The sequence below is a fragment of the Apium graveolens genome, chromosome 8, assembly GCF_009905375.1.
Source record: "Apium graveolens cultivar Ventura chromosome 8, ASM990537v1, whole genome shotgun sequence".
Taxonomy (NCBI): domain Eukaryota; kingdom Viridiplantae; phylum Streptophyta; class Magnoliopsida; order Apiales; family Apiaceae; genus Apium; species Apium graveolens.
Window position 1 is genome coordinate 262527984 of NC_133654.1, and position 17292 is coordinate 262545275.

General features: G+C 31.5%; 2 protein-coding genes across 4 annotated transcripts; one reads left to right on the forward strand and one right to left on the reverse strand.

Annotated features, from left to right (window-relative positions):
* The first annotated feature begins 6732 nt into the window (after positions 1 to 6732).
* Positions 6733 to 12722, forward strand: LOC141678562 (transcription factor BIM2). 2 transcript variants are annotated; one of them, XM_074484907.1, is made up of 8 exons: positions 6733 to 6972; positions 7098 to 7210; positions 7344 to 7428; positions 8661 to 8730; positions 8823 to 8914; positions 9392 to 9799; positions 11507 to 11636; positions 12369 to 12722. In XM_074484907.1, exons 2-8 carry the CDS (start codon positions 7120 to 7122, stop codon positions 12465 to 12467), a joined length of 975 nt encoding a protein of 324 aa, XP_074341008.1. In that variant the 5' UTR covers positions 6733 to 6972; positions 7098 to 7119; the 3' UTR covers positions 12468 to 12722. The 2 variants fall into 2 exon arrangements, with proteins under 2 accessions (XP_074341008.1, XP_074341007.1); XM_074484906.1 differs by having other exon boundaries at positions 6735 to 6972; positions 8823 to 8918; positions 9384 to 9799.
* A 1703-nt stretch (positions 12723 to 14425) lies between these two features.
* Positions 14426 to 15536, reverse strand: LOC141676810 (uncharacterized). Of its 2 annotated transcripts, none has more exons than XM_074482526.1 (4): positions 15447 to 15536; positions 15230 to 15321; positions 15041 to 15098; positions 14426 to 14877 (listed from the first exon to the last, which is right to left on the reverse strand). In XM_074482526.1, exons 1-4 carry the CDS (start codon positions 15523 to 15525, stop codon positions 14711 to 14713), a joined length of 396 nt encoding a protein of 131 aa, XP_074338627.1. In that variant the 5' UTR covers positions 15526 to 15536; the 3' UTR covers positions 14426 to 14710. The 2 variants fall into 2 exon arrangements, with proteins under 2 accessions (XP_074338627.1, XP_074338626.1); XM_074482525.1 differs by having other exon boundaries at positions 14426 to 14880.
* Positions 15537 to 17292: the final 1756 nt, after the last annotated feature.

Sequence of the window (17292 nt, forward strand, 5' to 3'; positions counted from 1 at the left end):
ATAAAGTTTTTTGTCCATGAAATTATTATCATATTTGTATAATTAATTGTTATAAACTCTTTGTATATAGTTCATTTTTTCTAGAAGAAAAATAAAGTAGATGGGAAACACAAACTTGTAGAGCAAACAAATCAATTTATTTGTCTCATTTAATACTTTAACTAATTCTTAACTCTAGGGTAACACACTTGCTGGATAATAAATATAAAGATGATATTTTTTCATCATAATTTTGTTAATAAGAGAACAATATTTTCACACTTAATATTATATAAATAAAAAAATATTATATATAAAATAATAATTTTAATATTTATGTATTAAATATTATATAAATATATGTATGTATTAATATGTATGTGTATTTATTAATGTGTAGATTTAGATTTAATATGTGATATGATTTAGTGTGGTGTGTTTTTACCTAATATCTATATCTGAGTGTCATATAAGATTTTTAGATTATAGGAGATAGTTGGAGATGCTCTTAGACTTTGACTTTTATATTTGAAGGAATCAAACTCTAAAAATTTTCATATAATATTTATGCGTTGATTTGATTTTTTTATCAAATTCCCTTTATATGCAAGATTACATAGAAGGGTGTTCTCAAGTCTTAATCTGTAATAATTTTATTTTTAAATAAATAAAAATGATAAATAGGATCATCAGCTAAATAATTAAAGAAACATCAAACTAAAGAAATAATCCACCATAAATTATGCATGCATGAAAAGTTAAAATTTCGTGGACTATATACATGTGTATAACACATGAGTAACACATGTATAACACATGAATAACACTTAATTGTTCGTACAAACACAAACCAGTTCTAATGATATTATTATTCATTTAAGTCATAAATATGAGTGCTAACGATTTACATGGTTAATTTTTATGACAGTGTGTGCTTTACATTATCTCAAATACATTATTGTAGTGTATAGTTTATTTTTATTTGTTCTTGTATATATTTTTATTATATAAGTAATTAAGATATTGAAGGATATTAAAATTAAGTTTATATTATACTGGTTAGATCTCAAACTTGAAATTTGATTGTTCAGTAGGATTCACTTTTGACAACATAAATTTTGTGGAATTTTGGGGATTATCAATTCGAGGATGAGGATGCCTAGAAAAACTATCATTTTAATTTTCAGAGATGTAGCTTTAGATTTTAAATCTTCTAATAAGGTTTTTTGTCGGTGAAATTATTATCAAATTTGTATAACTAATTGTTATAAACTCTTTGTATAACAATCTACTTAATGTAGTTCATTTTTTTTAGAAGAAAAATAAAATAGAATAGAAACACAAACTTGTAGAGCAAATAAATCAATTTATTTGTCTCAATACCTTAACTAATTCTTAACTCCAGGGTAACACACTTGCTGGATAACAAATATAAAGATGATATTTTTTCATCATAATAATAAAGATGATATTATTTTATAATTTTTGTACTGTTTAGGTTGCAGGTTTTGATTAACTTGATTCGTATTAATAATATTAGGTCCCTTATATTCAAAACATATTCACCGATTAAAATTAACCAACTTATAACATAATATTTCATTATTTTTTTGCTTGGAATACTAATTGATCGAAGAGCACTACATCTTAGTGTAATGTATCGGTCCATTTTGAAAAGTAAGAAAACAAACCAACTAAAAATGTAACTCCCTTCTCCATATTCAAACCAAGTTGCATTGTCCTTATTCAAGCCAACTTGCATTGCCAAAGGGTGTGCTCCATGTATACGACAATGGGTGTAATTTTTTTTAATCGTAGTGAACCTGCGGCTTCTACTCTTTGGGTGCGAACTGAATAAATCTCACGTGCTCATGTAATTAGAGTAGAGATGCACAAAAAACCCGGGCCCGAAAATCTGGCCCGGACCGATCCGGTCAAAACCCGGCCCGGGCTTCGGGCCCTGCATTTTTAGGCAAAGCCCGGCCCGGTTAAAAGCCCGGGCTTCGGCCCGGCCCGATTAAAAGCCCAAAAAAACCCGGTTATAATCTGATTATTCTAATATATTTTATTATATATTTATAAATTCACATTTACTATAAATATAAATAATACTTTAAACACATATATATTTACATATTTGTGATTAATAATATTATTTATATACTTCTTTGCATAAATAATGGAAGAAGATATAATAAGTACACTATATGTATTTGGATATCATTGTTATCATAACAATGATTAAACATATTATTTTATAAACATGTTTATTTTTTGCCGAACTTAAATGTTTTCAAAGAAGTAATGTTTTCTTAAAATATTCCATATAAACTAATACATTTTTACGATTATCTAGTTGCTAACATATGTATTCCTCGGAATCTTTAATAATACTCGATTCGATTTAAATTAGGAAAAAGCTAGGCCCGATCCGATCCGGCCCGAAAAAAATCCCGGTTAGGCCCGCCTCGAGGGCCCAAACGGGCTCTGAAAAGCCCGAAAAGCCCGAAAAGCCCGGTCCGGTCAAAGTCCGGGCTTTTTTAAGCCCGGTCAAAATCCGGCCCGGTGAACCTTTTGTGCATCTCTAAATTAGAGTCAAGTCGAGTTTGTATTTATTAAATTTGAATTTGAGTTTTTTTAATCGAGTCGAGATTATCCGTCCAAAATTATCCACTCTAAAATTGGTGTTCGAACTTGTGTCATTTACTATACGAGTTGAGTTCGAGCATTTATTGAGTTTTCAAAATTATCGAGTTTTAAACGAGTTTTCGAATTATATAACAAGTTTTCGAGCTTCCGTGTTTTTATTAAGTATTTAACTTTATCGGGTTATTAACGAGTTTTCGATTTTATTAGTTTCTTATAGAGTTCTCGAGGTTTGACTTCGATACTCAGCTTTTCCAATCAATTAAACCATTGTTTGACCTCATCTTTCAGACATATTTACATATTAAACTTTATCTTCTGTCACAAATTATAACAATGGCATAATTTATTTTTTCATCTTACTGATTTCTTCTCACTTTTCAAAATTTAATTTTCTTAATATAAACTTTACATGTATATTTTGAATTTTTCAATTTTTTAAATAAAAAGAGCTAATAATTGAAATAAAATAAAATTTATTTTTAAATTTTATACTAAATATAATTCAATTAATTGATCGTAAGAAAGCATAATTAATTATATCAAAATATCAAATTTTAACTAACTTAATTTAAAGATTTTATAAAATATATTAATATATGATACACATAATATATAACAAGCATATGAATATATTTTTAAAAAACTTAGAAAAAAGAGTCAAGTTTAATTAGGTCGAGTTCAAGTTTAATTATATTTACCGAATTGAGCCAAACTCTTTCCGAACTTGACTTTTCTACCTGAAAATATATATTTTAGAATTTGAGTTTGATAATGAGTTCGAGTCGGGTCAATTAAAATTACACCCCTATGAAATATTGGTTTAGTTTGTGAGATAACTTTCTTCGATAGTGAGTTTATACACTCACTCAAGATTCCATATAAGCGAAGGACCGACACTCGGAAGTGATTTGAAAACAACTTACTCGTGCGTGGCAACATATTTACCCTTTTACAGATTTATAGTTTGTGTTGTATATTCTACACGAGGACATAAACAAAAAATTGCATTTATCAACTTTGTTCTAGTATCACTTTAGCCACAGACACATGACTTGTTGGTTTCTACAATCGATTTGCAAATCTTATTCCTCTCTTAAGGAGGGATTGGAAAGAAGGAATTATATAGAATTTTTGTTTATTCCAGAGATCATAAGTGAGGCTCAAGAACTATCATCGGTAGTGAGAAGAAATCCAAAGTCATCATCAAATTTAACGTATAACTTGCGGACAATTATTGTGCACAACTGATGTTAAAAAGAACGTAGATTTCAGTACAAATGCTCTGTTTGAGATTGCTGTTAAAAATTGCTGTGCTATTAGAAAAAGTGCTGCTGAAAAAAGTGCTGTTGTAAAAATCAGATAACTGTTTGGTAATTTTTTTGATACGTATATGTGTTGATGCAAAAAATTAAAAATAATGATGTTTTTGGTAAGGTTTGATGGTAAAATCAGCATCTGCTTCCCGCAACAGCTGAAAAGGAGCTTTTTCTAAAAGCATGAGGGGACTTGCTTTCTCTAACAACAGCTTTTAGGCCAAAAACACTTTTCCGAAAAGCAGCTTTTAAATTTTACCAAACAGTTTTTTAACTGCTTTTCAGCAAAAAGCTGCTGTTGCTGTCTGCAACAGCAATACCAAATATACCCAAATATAAGTCTTATGAGAATAAAAGAGTTAATTGCACTTTGTAACCCCTACCTTTTATTGAATAACAAAACTATATACTTATTTTCAAAAATACAATTTGCAATCCCTAATTTTAGACATCAAATACAATATACATCCCTTTAACCATATTGTTAAAAATATTTATATTGTGGAGGGTAAAATTGAAATTCAGCAAAATATTTAAATAATAATTTTAATTTTTTTTAAATTAAACTAAAATTTAGAATTTCAAATTATAAAAATAATATTAATGTCAATTATTTTATTACTCAGTATAATTTTTAAAATTTTAAAATATAGATATATTTAGAAACTTTATGATTATATATATAAACATATATTTTACTTAATAAATATATTTTAAGTATTTAGCATTATGATTAATTTAGAGTATTAATAATTGAAAATAGCTATAATTTTTTTCATGTAAAAAATGCATTAAAATAAATATTTTAATTAAATTAATCATAATGCTAAATACTTAAAATATATTTATTAAGTAAAATATATGTTTATATATATAATCATAAAGTTTCTAAATATATCTATATTTTAAAATTTTAAAAATTATACTGAGTAATAAAATAATTGAAAATAACTATAATTTTTTTCATGTAAAAAATGCATTAAAATAAATATTTTAATTAATTTAAAATTTTAGTTATTAATATTAACAACTCAATTGCAATTTTATAACCGCAAGGGATCCATGTTGTAGTTGATATTGAAAATTAAAGGTTGCTAACTGCATTTTGCAAAATAGGTATACTATTTTGATTTTAAATAAAAGGTGGGGGTTGCAAAGTGCAATTAACTCGTGAATAAAATTATGGATCACAGTATTGTCTTGCTTATTTTGCAAATTATATGATCAAATATATGTTACTTAAGTTTTACGTATTTTTATGTAGTGTGCTCTTCCTTAGCTACAGCTACAGATGACTGATTAAACCACCCAACGCAATGTATCATTTACATTAAAGCAAAATTATAGTTTTGATAAGTTATAATTAATAGTATTTTCATCATTCTTTATTTTTTTTAATTTTTTTAAATATTTTATCTTTTATATATATATATATATATCAATCAATCAATCAACCATAATCATTATATATCGCTTAGAGTAGTATCTAGAAAGAGTAAAATATACGCAGATCATGCCTCTACTCCGAAGAACTAAGAGGCTGTTTACGTGAATACCCCCGGCTTAGTGCAATAAATATATAGTGTGGCATATAAATATATGCGTGTAAAAATGAAAAGCAATACACGAGCCCCTGATTGTATTCATATGAGACTTAACCACAAAAAATACCGGTCATCTCAACTCAAAATTCAGTATAAATGGTTAGACCCGCCAAGTTGACACACTGAGTCGCCACCGAGTTGCCACCATTTGGATGAGCTGATGCCCCGATGAGATTGTCCTTCATTTGTAGTTCGTGGAACCGCCATTCCGCGCCTAAAACCATTATCAGAGAGTTTGAATCGCCACCATTGAGTGGAGACTGCTGATTGGAGTTTCAAATCAAGGATTTGAAACTTGAAACCGAGAAAGAGATCAATAAAACAACACAATTCAACTATATATATATAAATAAATATATACACACTACTTCTTTATATATATTTTTTAAACAATAAAAAATAATTTTAAAATGTAACAAAGTTTTGGTGATTCTAGTCATGACATCAATGCAACTTTTTCAAGTAATAAAATAAATTATACTACTTTTTTGAATTTTTTAAATAATTTATATTAACAATTATTCTTATAAACAAAACATAATTATTAAAATAATAATATAACATATATGGTTTTATTAACTTTGATTAAAATTACATTATTTGTCAGTAATTAATCCATAATATTAATTTCAAATTTTAAAAAGAAATTATTAAGGATATGCCTCCGGCAATGTATCATTACGACATGAATGTCCCACAACGAAACAATGAAATAAGGGGGGCTGCAATGTTCATTGTGGGTTGTATATGATTAAACACATCACTTAACTATAACGCCTCACTCCTAAATTTTAAAAAGGAAGGAAAGCAAGTGGAGGATAAATAAAGTTGTTTCACTTCCCTCCGTAATCGTGCTCCCAAGTTTTTAAAAGAAGCGAAATCAAGTGTTATTGAATGCAAATTTAACAATATTTCACTCCAAAACTTTCACTTCAAAAATGGGATGGAAATACTTTAACTCCTAATCGCTTACTTTCTTCCCATTAAAAAACTCAGGAGCAAGCCGTAAGTAATTGTGAAAAAATAAGGGGTCGAAATATTGTCTCGAAATTACCACACGCAGCAATTTATACTGAACACATTTGGTTTAGTTAACCCTTTCATATGATTGGTTGAAAAATATTTAACAAATGAAATTTACAAAATACTAAAAATTAGAGATGAAGAAATAGAAAAGCATGAAGGCTCACGAGGATCACATGAGGATGCCCTCATCCAAACAGAGCCTTTACAACAAAATCGGAGAAAATAAAGTGCCCCAGTGAATACACTTCATGTATCAAATTCACGAGATGTTTTTCATCTTCTTTACCGTGACAGAGTAGCCCTCCATTCTTTACCTATACACACACAAACATATATCTATAAAATAATTAATTAAGCCACTGAAGAGAACAATTCATTTTTCTTATTCAAGAATCATAAAGGTACAATCTTTTTCATTGATTTGATTTATTAGTTGATGGATCTTGTTTATTATGATTATAATTCAAATGGGTATTTGTCTTTTTGATGAAATAATTGGTTTTGAATTTTTTGTGAATTTTTGAAGAATTGTGTGTAAATTGAAAAAGATGAAATCTGGGAAGAGTCATGAAGAGGAAGATGAGGCTTTTGATGATTTTGGGTCCAAGAAAGATGCTACCCCTTCTACTAATACTAAAGGTGTGTGTATAATTGTGTGTATTTGTGTGTGTAAATAGTGTGTGTTTATTGTTTTGGTTAGAGGTGAGAAGGTTTTGTTTTGATTGAGTGTAGTGGAAAAAGTTTTGATTTTTAATATTGGGTGTGGAAATAGATGGGAAGAATAGTGATAAAGCTAGTGCAACAAGGTCTAAGCATTCGGTTACTGAGCAACGGCGGAGGAGCAAGATTAATGAGAGGTATTCTGAATTCTTTGATCACTATGATTTTTGTAAAATGCGGTTTTTTAATTGTTTTGAGTGATGTCTTGTCGTTATGTTATTGGTTAAAGAATTAATAGTCTTTGTCAGGGTGACAAATGTTTTTGTTGGATGATTTTCTGAATTATGGTATCAGGGATATGATAATTGCGATAAATGTAATGATATATCGTCTATATATTTGTTGTACTAGATTGTTAGTTTTGATGTACTTGTAATGAATTCTAAGCATCTGCATGTGTGTCAATTAGCTAAAATTAGAGTAAAGAACTGGCATTGACTGTCCATAGATGCCCTAAAGTTCAAGTATTCTGTATGGATGACTTATAACATTATGTGCTCTAGTCTCTGAAATTGCACAGCTTTTTGAATGTCATAGTTTCCTCACATTTATGTCTAAAAAGTATTTTAGGAGTTTCTAATTGGATGGGTAACTTTTAAGTGCCCAATACCCGGCGTCTTACCTCAAATTTTCAAATAGAAATTTATTTCGGCCTTCTAAAAAAAATTAAGTGTAAAGTCTAGCTCATCCTCAACAATTGTATAAATTACAAATGTATTTTTTCCATCCCATTCCTGTTTTATTGACTCCTGTAATGTTCCTAAGAGGGTTGTCCTTTTAAGTCCGTTTCTCTGAAAAAGTTGTTTTCACAATTATGCAATGTTTTCTTATATGTTTTGTAATTCTGTTACTTTAACAAATAATTTAATAGGTAAATTTGCCTCCCAAACACGGGTTTGATACTATTTCCGTTATTTATGTTTCTATTCCCTTGTTGATCATTGGTTTATGTAGTGTAGCTTGTTTGTAACAATATAACATCTGAGTTCCCTTTTCTGACTGGCAGTGACTAGGTAGAGGAGATCAGATTATTTTATATAGTAGATAAAAACGGTTGATAATATATCACTGCATATCAGATACATTAATATTTATATATTCTTTAGACAGACCTTAGTTTCTCTTCATCTAACTCGTCCAAACAATACTGGTGCAGTTCCCTTCCTTTTCTATTAAACAAAAAATTACATTGTTTGTGAACCTGAAACTTCATTATTCAACGTGTTAACAGAATGACATCAAGCCTGTATGGGTTAATCTTAAAGAAATGGAAGTTTCATTGAGTAATTTTATGTTAGCCTATGGTGTATCTGCACTGATGATTGTTTTTGATATAGTCATTAACTGTTAAACTTTTCTATTCAACTAGATTTCAGATATTGAGAGAACTGATACCAAACAGTGATCAGAAGAGAGATACAGCATCATTCTTATTGGAGGTACAGTGCTTAAGGTCATAAGTTTACATTGGCTTTTTGGGAAAATCATTTCAGCATTCCCAGGTAGTTTAATTAATTACGTTTATCTGCAGGTGATTGATTATGTGCAGTATCTACAGGAAAAGATGCAAAAGTATGAGGGATCATACCAAGGTTGGAGCTCGGAGCCCACCAAGTTGATGCCGTGGGTAATTTCCCAATACATAGACTAAAGTACATTTAAGGATCAATTAGTTTAGACTGAAGTAAATTTATAATAATTCAGTTGAGCAGTTTCTTTATATGTGCCGGGATGCTGCTGTAAGATGCAGGATAACATCGTAGATGGATTTGATCCACAATAACACTAAATTGATTACAAACACCACTTGACCAGGGTCTGTTAACCCCAGAAAGTAGCTATTTAATAATTAATATATGTTCTTAGAAATGGTCCCTATTTACCTGGTCACATAATTGCGCTTGAAGCGATAAAGGAGCTATATATTTGATCTACCTTAAAAGATTAAGGGGAAAATCAGGTTGCTTGACCAAACTTGAATTTCATCTTGTCCAGATTGTCTGTGGCTACATAGAGGATCTTTAGTGAATTGAAGTACTCAATATTAATTGAATTATGGAAGTTGATTACTGATCAATTTGTTTTTGATTAGAGAAATAGTCACTGGCGTGTTCAGAGTTTAGTTGGCAATCCTCAAGCTGTAAAGAATGATGCTGTACCGGGTTCGACATATCCTGGAAGATTTGATGAGAATAATGTTACAATTTTGCCCTCCATGCACACAAACCAGCAGATTACAGTTGATTCTGACCTTAGCAGAGATTTATCCTGTAAATTGATGGAGCAGCAACCTGAACTAGCAAACAAGGGAATGGTCATGCCCATGCCTTTGCACTCAAATATGGGTGTCCCTATCCAAGGTGACGGTGTGTTTTCCCATCCTCTTCAGCGTCCAGTTTCTGATGCAAATATATCGGAGTGCACGATCAACGGTGATGCACCAAGTCAGCACGAGGATCTTACTATTGAAGGGGGTACGATTAGCATTTCAAGTGTCTATTCACAAGGGTGAGTTACAAAATTAGTCATTGCACCTTGACTTCTTTATTTGACTGCATTTATGCTAGCTTTTATTAACCAACTTTAGCTACAATGGTGTACTTTTATTGTACCATTGATATGTTTTGGTCTGGACACTATTTGACTATAAAATTATATCAGCCCGACTTTTTAGGTAAATACTCTCAGTGAAAATAAGGAGGCACAATTCTCAAAAGTCAAATAAAGCCAATAATGAAAAATAAGCAAATTAAAAGGCGATCTTTATAGCCCACGTCTAACGTGTTGTAAAGGAACTTAATTTATTGCCAACTTGAGAAGCCGAGATTGAGGGTTAGCCTAGGAAGTCCTTCATTACAATTTTTTTTTGATAAAGAATACATGTGACTTTATGTACACGTTTTAAACTCCAAAGTTGGCATAGCTGTTCACAAAACGTGGCATGTTCCCTTTAACCACTGACGCGACATCTACGATCTAGCAAGTAATTGTTGCCCTGTCCATGTGGTACTAAGTTCTATGGAAATGTATACGAAGGTGCACAACTTTAATGGTCTAAAGATGGCCTGCGTGAGTAAGGTATTAAATTAGCAGCTGAACTATACTGAACTATACACAAACCACTTACGGTTCAGTATAAGGCTTCAGGTTCCCAAATAAGTTTCAACATTCTTAGGAGGTTCAGTATCGATAACTAGTATAAATTGATGGATGCCTCAGTGGAAGCGTTCCAAATTTATTACTAAAGTATGCATGGGCAGATACGGAATTCCCAAAAGAATATACACAACATACTATTTAAATATGATAATCTTGTAAGACATGGACTAGCAAGTTCGGAAGTTAAATTGTGTCAGTTGTGATAACCACCAAATAAAGAACACAAATCAAACGAAAAAATATATTTAAAGCTATTTGTCAATGTCATGTTTTCTTGTACAAATTAGGTTCAAGTAATGTTGAAGACCTTCCTCTTTAGATACATGTTTAGCGTGTTGAACACACACCTTTCTGGTATGAAGGCATGGTGATGTAGGACAGGATAGAGATATAAACATATCTCCTCTCTGTAGAGTTACAAATAAATCCCGGATTAATCCAATAATGTGATTTCACGTTATTCATTATCTCTTTTCTTGTTGAATATTCAACTTGTATAGATATCTTAAAACTTGTAGAACAGGTAAATTCCTAAACAAAAGCAAAACCAATTCTTTTTATTATTTCTCTAGTATGATGTAGAATTCTTTATAGTTTACTTTCTTAATTTTACTAAAATACCTATTCAATTCATCCTTGAATAATATTATATATACAAATTTATTTATTAATTCTATTATCCGCAAAACATCAAGTTGTGTGATTTGGGTTTGTTGTCTACTTGTATATTCGGCAATTGCGGGTTTAAGCACTAGTTTGTTGGGCATAAATTTAATATCATACATTACAGTGTTTTATAGTCTGTAACTGGCTGTCATGCATGGTCAAGGTAAGAATTTTGGTGTTCATGTTGGTCGTTGAGCAGTGAATTTCTGATAGGCACTTAACTCTTAGATTATTTAAGTTCAGACTTAGAATATCTACTGCTTTATTTGCTTGGATTTTGTCCTAATTGATCTAGTGTATCATCTCTTCACATATTTTTGTACCAAATTATGTTTTGGAGGAAGTGTGAATATCCACTAATATCAAACTAAATTTTCTGCTGTCAATCAGGTTATTAAATACTCTGACGCAAGCACTGGAGAGTGCTGGAGTAGATCTGACTCAGGCTACCGTTTCAGTGCAGGTTGATCTTGGCAAGAGAGCAAATAGAGGATTGACGTCAGGCATATCTGTAGCGAAGGTTTGAACTTTTGCACCCTTGCAGTTTTCATAATCGATTTTTATCTGCAAGGCTGTTGGTTGTCGTGTAGAATAATACACTTAGTCTACCATTAACATTAAGTAGGGTTAGGTTTGTTGCCTTGATGGACTGCAATCTCGATTGCTAAATAATTAACCCAAGATCATGAAGACATTATAAAATAAATGTTTGGAAAGGACATATAACTTTCAAATATAGGTCCACATAACTTGTAACATGTTCCTTAAATTTATCACTGCTTTTAGATAATTAGATGGCATGTTAGGAGCCATAAACTAGCTGATAATGTAATTTTCTTGCAAACAAATATCGATTTTTTGGAAAGACAATGAGGAGTATATAAGTAGGGAGCTCACTAATAGCTCTCTCCAATTATAATTCAATGCAACATCTATGCAATAAACACTGTCATGCCCATTGTTACTCGGACACTCAGCTGGAAGTGTCTAACTTTGATACATGTTCAAGTGTCAGACTCAGCAACATCTTCAAATTTTTACATGTTTTGGCCTAAAATAATTGTCCAAATGTCTGTACCAATGTCCGATTATTGAGAGTCCCACACGGGTACTCCATTGCAAAATGAAGAGTCCGAGTAACAGAGGCCATGCCTTGACACTGGTTTGTGGGACCCCCTCATATATGTATTATTTTATACCACCAAAGCAATATATTTGTGAGAAATTCCCTGAATAATTATTTGCTCTTTAGGATCACGTCGATCCATCTGATGATCAGCAAGTTGGACATTATCAGGAGTCGAATGCTGGAGAGGTATCAGATCAGGTTCAAAAGAGGCAGAAGATATAAAGCTGTATGATTCTGAAGCCCCTATTCTTATTGAAATTGCGCTGTATTAGCGAGACCAGGTTCAAGAAGCAAGATAGAGTAACCATGATTGAGTATAGTGTTTCGCAATCCAGGTCGTCCTAATATTAAATTGGTGCATTTTATTGTTCACAAACTAGCGTGACTGTATATTCTGTCTTTGCTTATTGGTTGTGGTTACTAATGCTCAAATGTTCATATTGGTACATTTTTTATGCTTGGTGGGAGGCCTATTTACTTTGTTGATTACAAGATTATGTTTTAAGAAGTTATAAATAAGCTGGATTTAAACAAATAGCAACAATATATGAGCCTCGTGACAAGTGTACTCTAAGTCTATAACTAAAACACCTTGAATTGGAAAATTCTGGAATTTGAGCACGGTAATGTTGAACACCTTGAGCTCAGTTTCCGAGTCTGTTGGGAAGGAATGGAAACTTGGTGTTGGTTGGCAATGTTTTAAGCTCACGGCAAGGAAGGCCCTTGCCATTTGATTGGCTAAGAGGCTTATATGTTGATCAGGATCCGTTTTAAGCATTGTTGTCACGAAGACGACTAGTCAGCGACTAGTCGACACGAAGGTACTCAGGCGCCAAGAGTTTTCAAGCCCGACTTGTCGTCGATTAGTTGACGTGAAGGTCACCCAAGAGTCTCGTAGCCCGACTTGGGGGCTTCATAACCATAATTGTGATGTACCATGCTTATTTTGAACTAATTATTCTATTACTTTTGATCTAAATTATAAAATTAACGTGTTCAAATATATTATATATTAAATCTAGTAATTATACGTATAATGAACACTTTGTCGACTTTTTACGACTAGTCGGACGACTTGTCGACTAATCTTCACGAAGGTATTCAGGCTTCGAGGGTCGACTTGGCGCTGTGATAACCTTGGTTTTAAACTAATTAGCAGTCTATTAGAGTTTGATGATTTTGAGTAGTGACCTAATTATGATTTGCTAGCCTTATTGTGGTGTGCGAGTGTTAAAGCCAATATTTTAGGAACAAGGTGAAACATATAATTAATTAATTTGCACTCCTAACCTTAGTTAATTTAGTAGACATTGTACCTGGTGCATACACGTTCACTTGAAGTATCTGGTTATTCAGGTACTTTTTAGACCACTGAACACATAACAGCTCTGCCATAGACCGTACGGAACTATAATATTAAAGGCTGCAGGCCTGGCTGCGCTAAATTTGTAATTTGGCATGCTTGACATAGGCCACCCAAAATGTTTAGATGAGTAAACTCAGCTTCCGAGTTTTTAGTAGGAAATGAAATAAGTGATAAGTAGGTAAAGTACTTTCATTTTAAAAATGAGATGAAAGTTCTAAAATGAAAGTATGTAAAATTTACATTGATAACTACTTGATTTCGTTCATTTTAAATTTTCGGGAGCATAGTTAGGAATGAAAGCGCAACTATTTTATTTATCTTCCATTCTTTTTAAAACTCGGGAACAAGGGGTAAATGTATACGCACATACGCATGGGTGCGGATTGCATAGAAGACGAGTGTAACCCTTGTAATTGGTTTTTACATTGTACATGTCTTAAACTAGCGGATATGCATACAGATCTTAGAGTTCAAGAGCTTGTAAAAAGATGCACCGCCTCCGTACCTCCCAATTGTTATCGTTTCTAAGAGAGTGTCCTGCACGTACTTTAAGATTAATAAAAATTATAGCTCAATATAAAAAATTCTTTTTCTTAATAAAAATTTAAACATTATATTTATTATTCAAATAATTTTTTTTTTAAAATTATACTTTTTATTCACCTTAAGATGCGTGCCAACACTCATTAAGAAATAATAACAATTGGAAGGGACCGAGAGAGTAAGTGCCCCAGGTAAATGAAATGTTGTGTACCTAGTGGAAACGGAATACGAAACATTGGGGGTTGAGTTATATATATATTTGACCGCATTGATAAACAAAACATGTGTAGTGAATGTTACACAAAAGCATAAGTGGAGTATGATACTCCGGTACTTGCTACAAACTTAGGGTTTCGCTCGAACTGTCGGCCATTACATAGATAAAAAAGAAGACACGCCTTCGTGTTCCTCGACTCCCTTCCCTATATACGACCACCAACATGTGTTGTTCTTGCTCAAAATTGTGATTCTAACACGTGTGTTCAGAACTGTAAATCTATCCTTGGTCTAGTAGAAAACACGAAATTAACAGTAAGTAGTCTGGTGTATGCATGGTTCATGGAGCAACCGGGAGGGACTTGTTGTGTATAGGACGTCGTCTTCTCACACGAGAGTAATCCATGGTGAAGTACTGGGATGTATCACTTCCTTCAGCTTCCATCCATTCCCTCCATGTTTCTATTGAGGCCTGCCTCTTTTTTGCCCCGTTTTTGGGTTCTTTGCCTGCTGCAGATGATATATCTATCAGTTTAGTCTTCAGACAAGCTATATTTCTACATGTTCTGGGTTTTAAATAGGTAAGAGTTGGACATGTAACAATTGTGACATACTCTAACAAGCTTAGTATTTGCCTAACTAGCTATTCTTCGTATTCATAAGCGATTACCTGAAAACGCATCTTGTTTTGCCATATCCTGATGACCTCCATTGTAATCTTTGTTTATCTGTACGAGTACGTGAAATTAAAGAAAATCAGAGAAATGTGCAGAGGAGTTGTTGTAAGTAGTCTGATTTAAGAGATCCTCTTTACTCGGGTTTCGAAAAAATGAGTTCAGACAACCTAAAAAAAACATACAGATACTTCATGACCCTTTCTAGGCCTGAGTTTCCTTGGTAGCACTGCTGGATGAGTAAGATGGTGGCTATTATCAGAACCTGCATGTGTGCCTATGTACAAATTGCAGAGTTTAATGACACACAAATACGCAATCATACATGCTTAAGAACTAATGTAGTGACAGACTGAAAGATTAATTAGGGAGCTATGGAGAGAACTGTAAAAGATAAGTAACCTGATAGAGAATCACAGGGAGTGAAGAGAACTGAAGAAGCAATGCATATTATTACGGTGATAATGATGAAGTGCTCCATTGCTGCTAGTCTTGAAGTAGAACTGTGCTATTGAGCGGAGTTCAACTTGAAATTTATATATACTAGAAGTATACAAGGACACATATATTTTTTATTAGGGATTTTTTCAAAAATATCTATTTTTTTAAAAAAAATTGGCAATGCTGTCAGTTTTAAATTTATTTTCAATTTTTTTTTTAAGTTTTATTTTTAAAAATACGATTTGCAATCTCTGCAATCTATTATGCAACTTTTATTTTAAAAGTTTTTTAAAATTGCAGTTGCAGTGGTTGCAAACTTGAAACACAACAAATACAACCAGGACATCAATCTTTTCAAAATTTGATCAAAATTTTAAATTAAGTTGCATAACAGGTAGTAGAGGTTGCATAACATACTTTTGAAAATGAAACTTAAAAATTGTGTTTTTGAAAATAATTTTAAAATGTTTGTATATTTTGTAAATAAGTTTAAAACATAATATTTTCAATAAATTCCCTAATTTCTAGTGTCCAACTATACCCCTCTTAACAAATTGGACTGCATGCCAAAGACTACTTCAATGGGCCCATATCATTGTACATGGGCTTCAATGGGCTTCTTTCTTAAATTCCAGTTTGGCAAAAAACAAAACCCAAATGAGGCGAGTCTACATGATTCAAGCGGTGCACAAATAATCCTCTACGGATCAATCTCCAGTAAGTTTTATAAGTCTTTTTTTTTTGGTATTATAAGGGATGAATATTTATTCTAAAATACTAATATTAGCTGTTTAAATTGTAACATGAACAACTTAGAACTCTTTATATTAAAAATGTACGAAAATATAACTCCTTTTATTCACAAAATAAATTTTAAAATAATATTGATTTTAGCTATATAATCAAAATGCATAAAAATTTGTGCAAAAAAACAGAATGGGTAAGAGAGATAATTTTTTTTTCTAAAATTATTTATATATTTACTTCTTTATAAAGCATAGAAGGAATAAATTAACGGAAGCATAACTTTTTTTAGGAAAAAATAGAAATTGGTGTGCCTGTGTACAACTATAAAATATTATATAAAAATAGAAAAAAAGTCCATACATTACATTTAGTTGGTTAATTAACTTACGAACTCTTAATTATCTTATATGGCACTAATTTTAATCGATTACAAACTCCTAATCTGTATTTATATCTCTGTAGCTTTAAACTTGAACTTTGATTATTTATTATGCTCTCGTTCTTTTTATGCTTAATTTTAAACTGAAGTGTAAGACTTGGTTCTTGTTCATATCTTTTGTGTTTATAGATAATTATTATGCTTCTGAATTTTTGATCAAGTTTTTATAATTGTAACACCCAAACTGTTGCTTAGCACTCTTCAATTCCTAATCATTTTACACATTATGCTTGTGAACTTGATAATCACATGTTTTGTACTAGTAGACAAGTAGAGAGTTATGGCCATGGACGACGATTCGTGTAAAAAGCTTGAGGAGCAACTTATAGAAGTCAGGAATGAGCTTTTGCAGATTCCAACTGAAGTTGATGAACTTTTATCTCTTCTAGATGTGAGCCCTATATTATTTTTTTATTCCATAATATATGTTGCATGTTGTATAATTTTTTCATGCATGTTTCCATTGTGGGATTTTGATATTATTACTACCCAAACACCTTTTTGTTAGTTAATTTGTTTTGTAAGGTGTTGTTTATTAAGACAACTAACATGGTAAACCTTTGCTGGCTTTGTTCATAGCTTGCTTGTAGAAGTGAAGCTCTTCTTATGAATTACAGTATT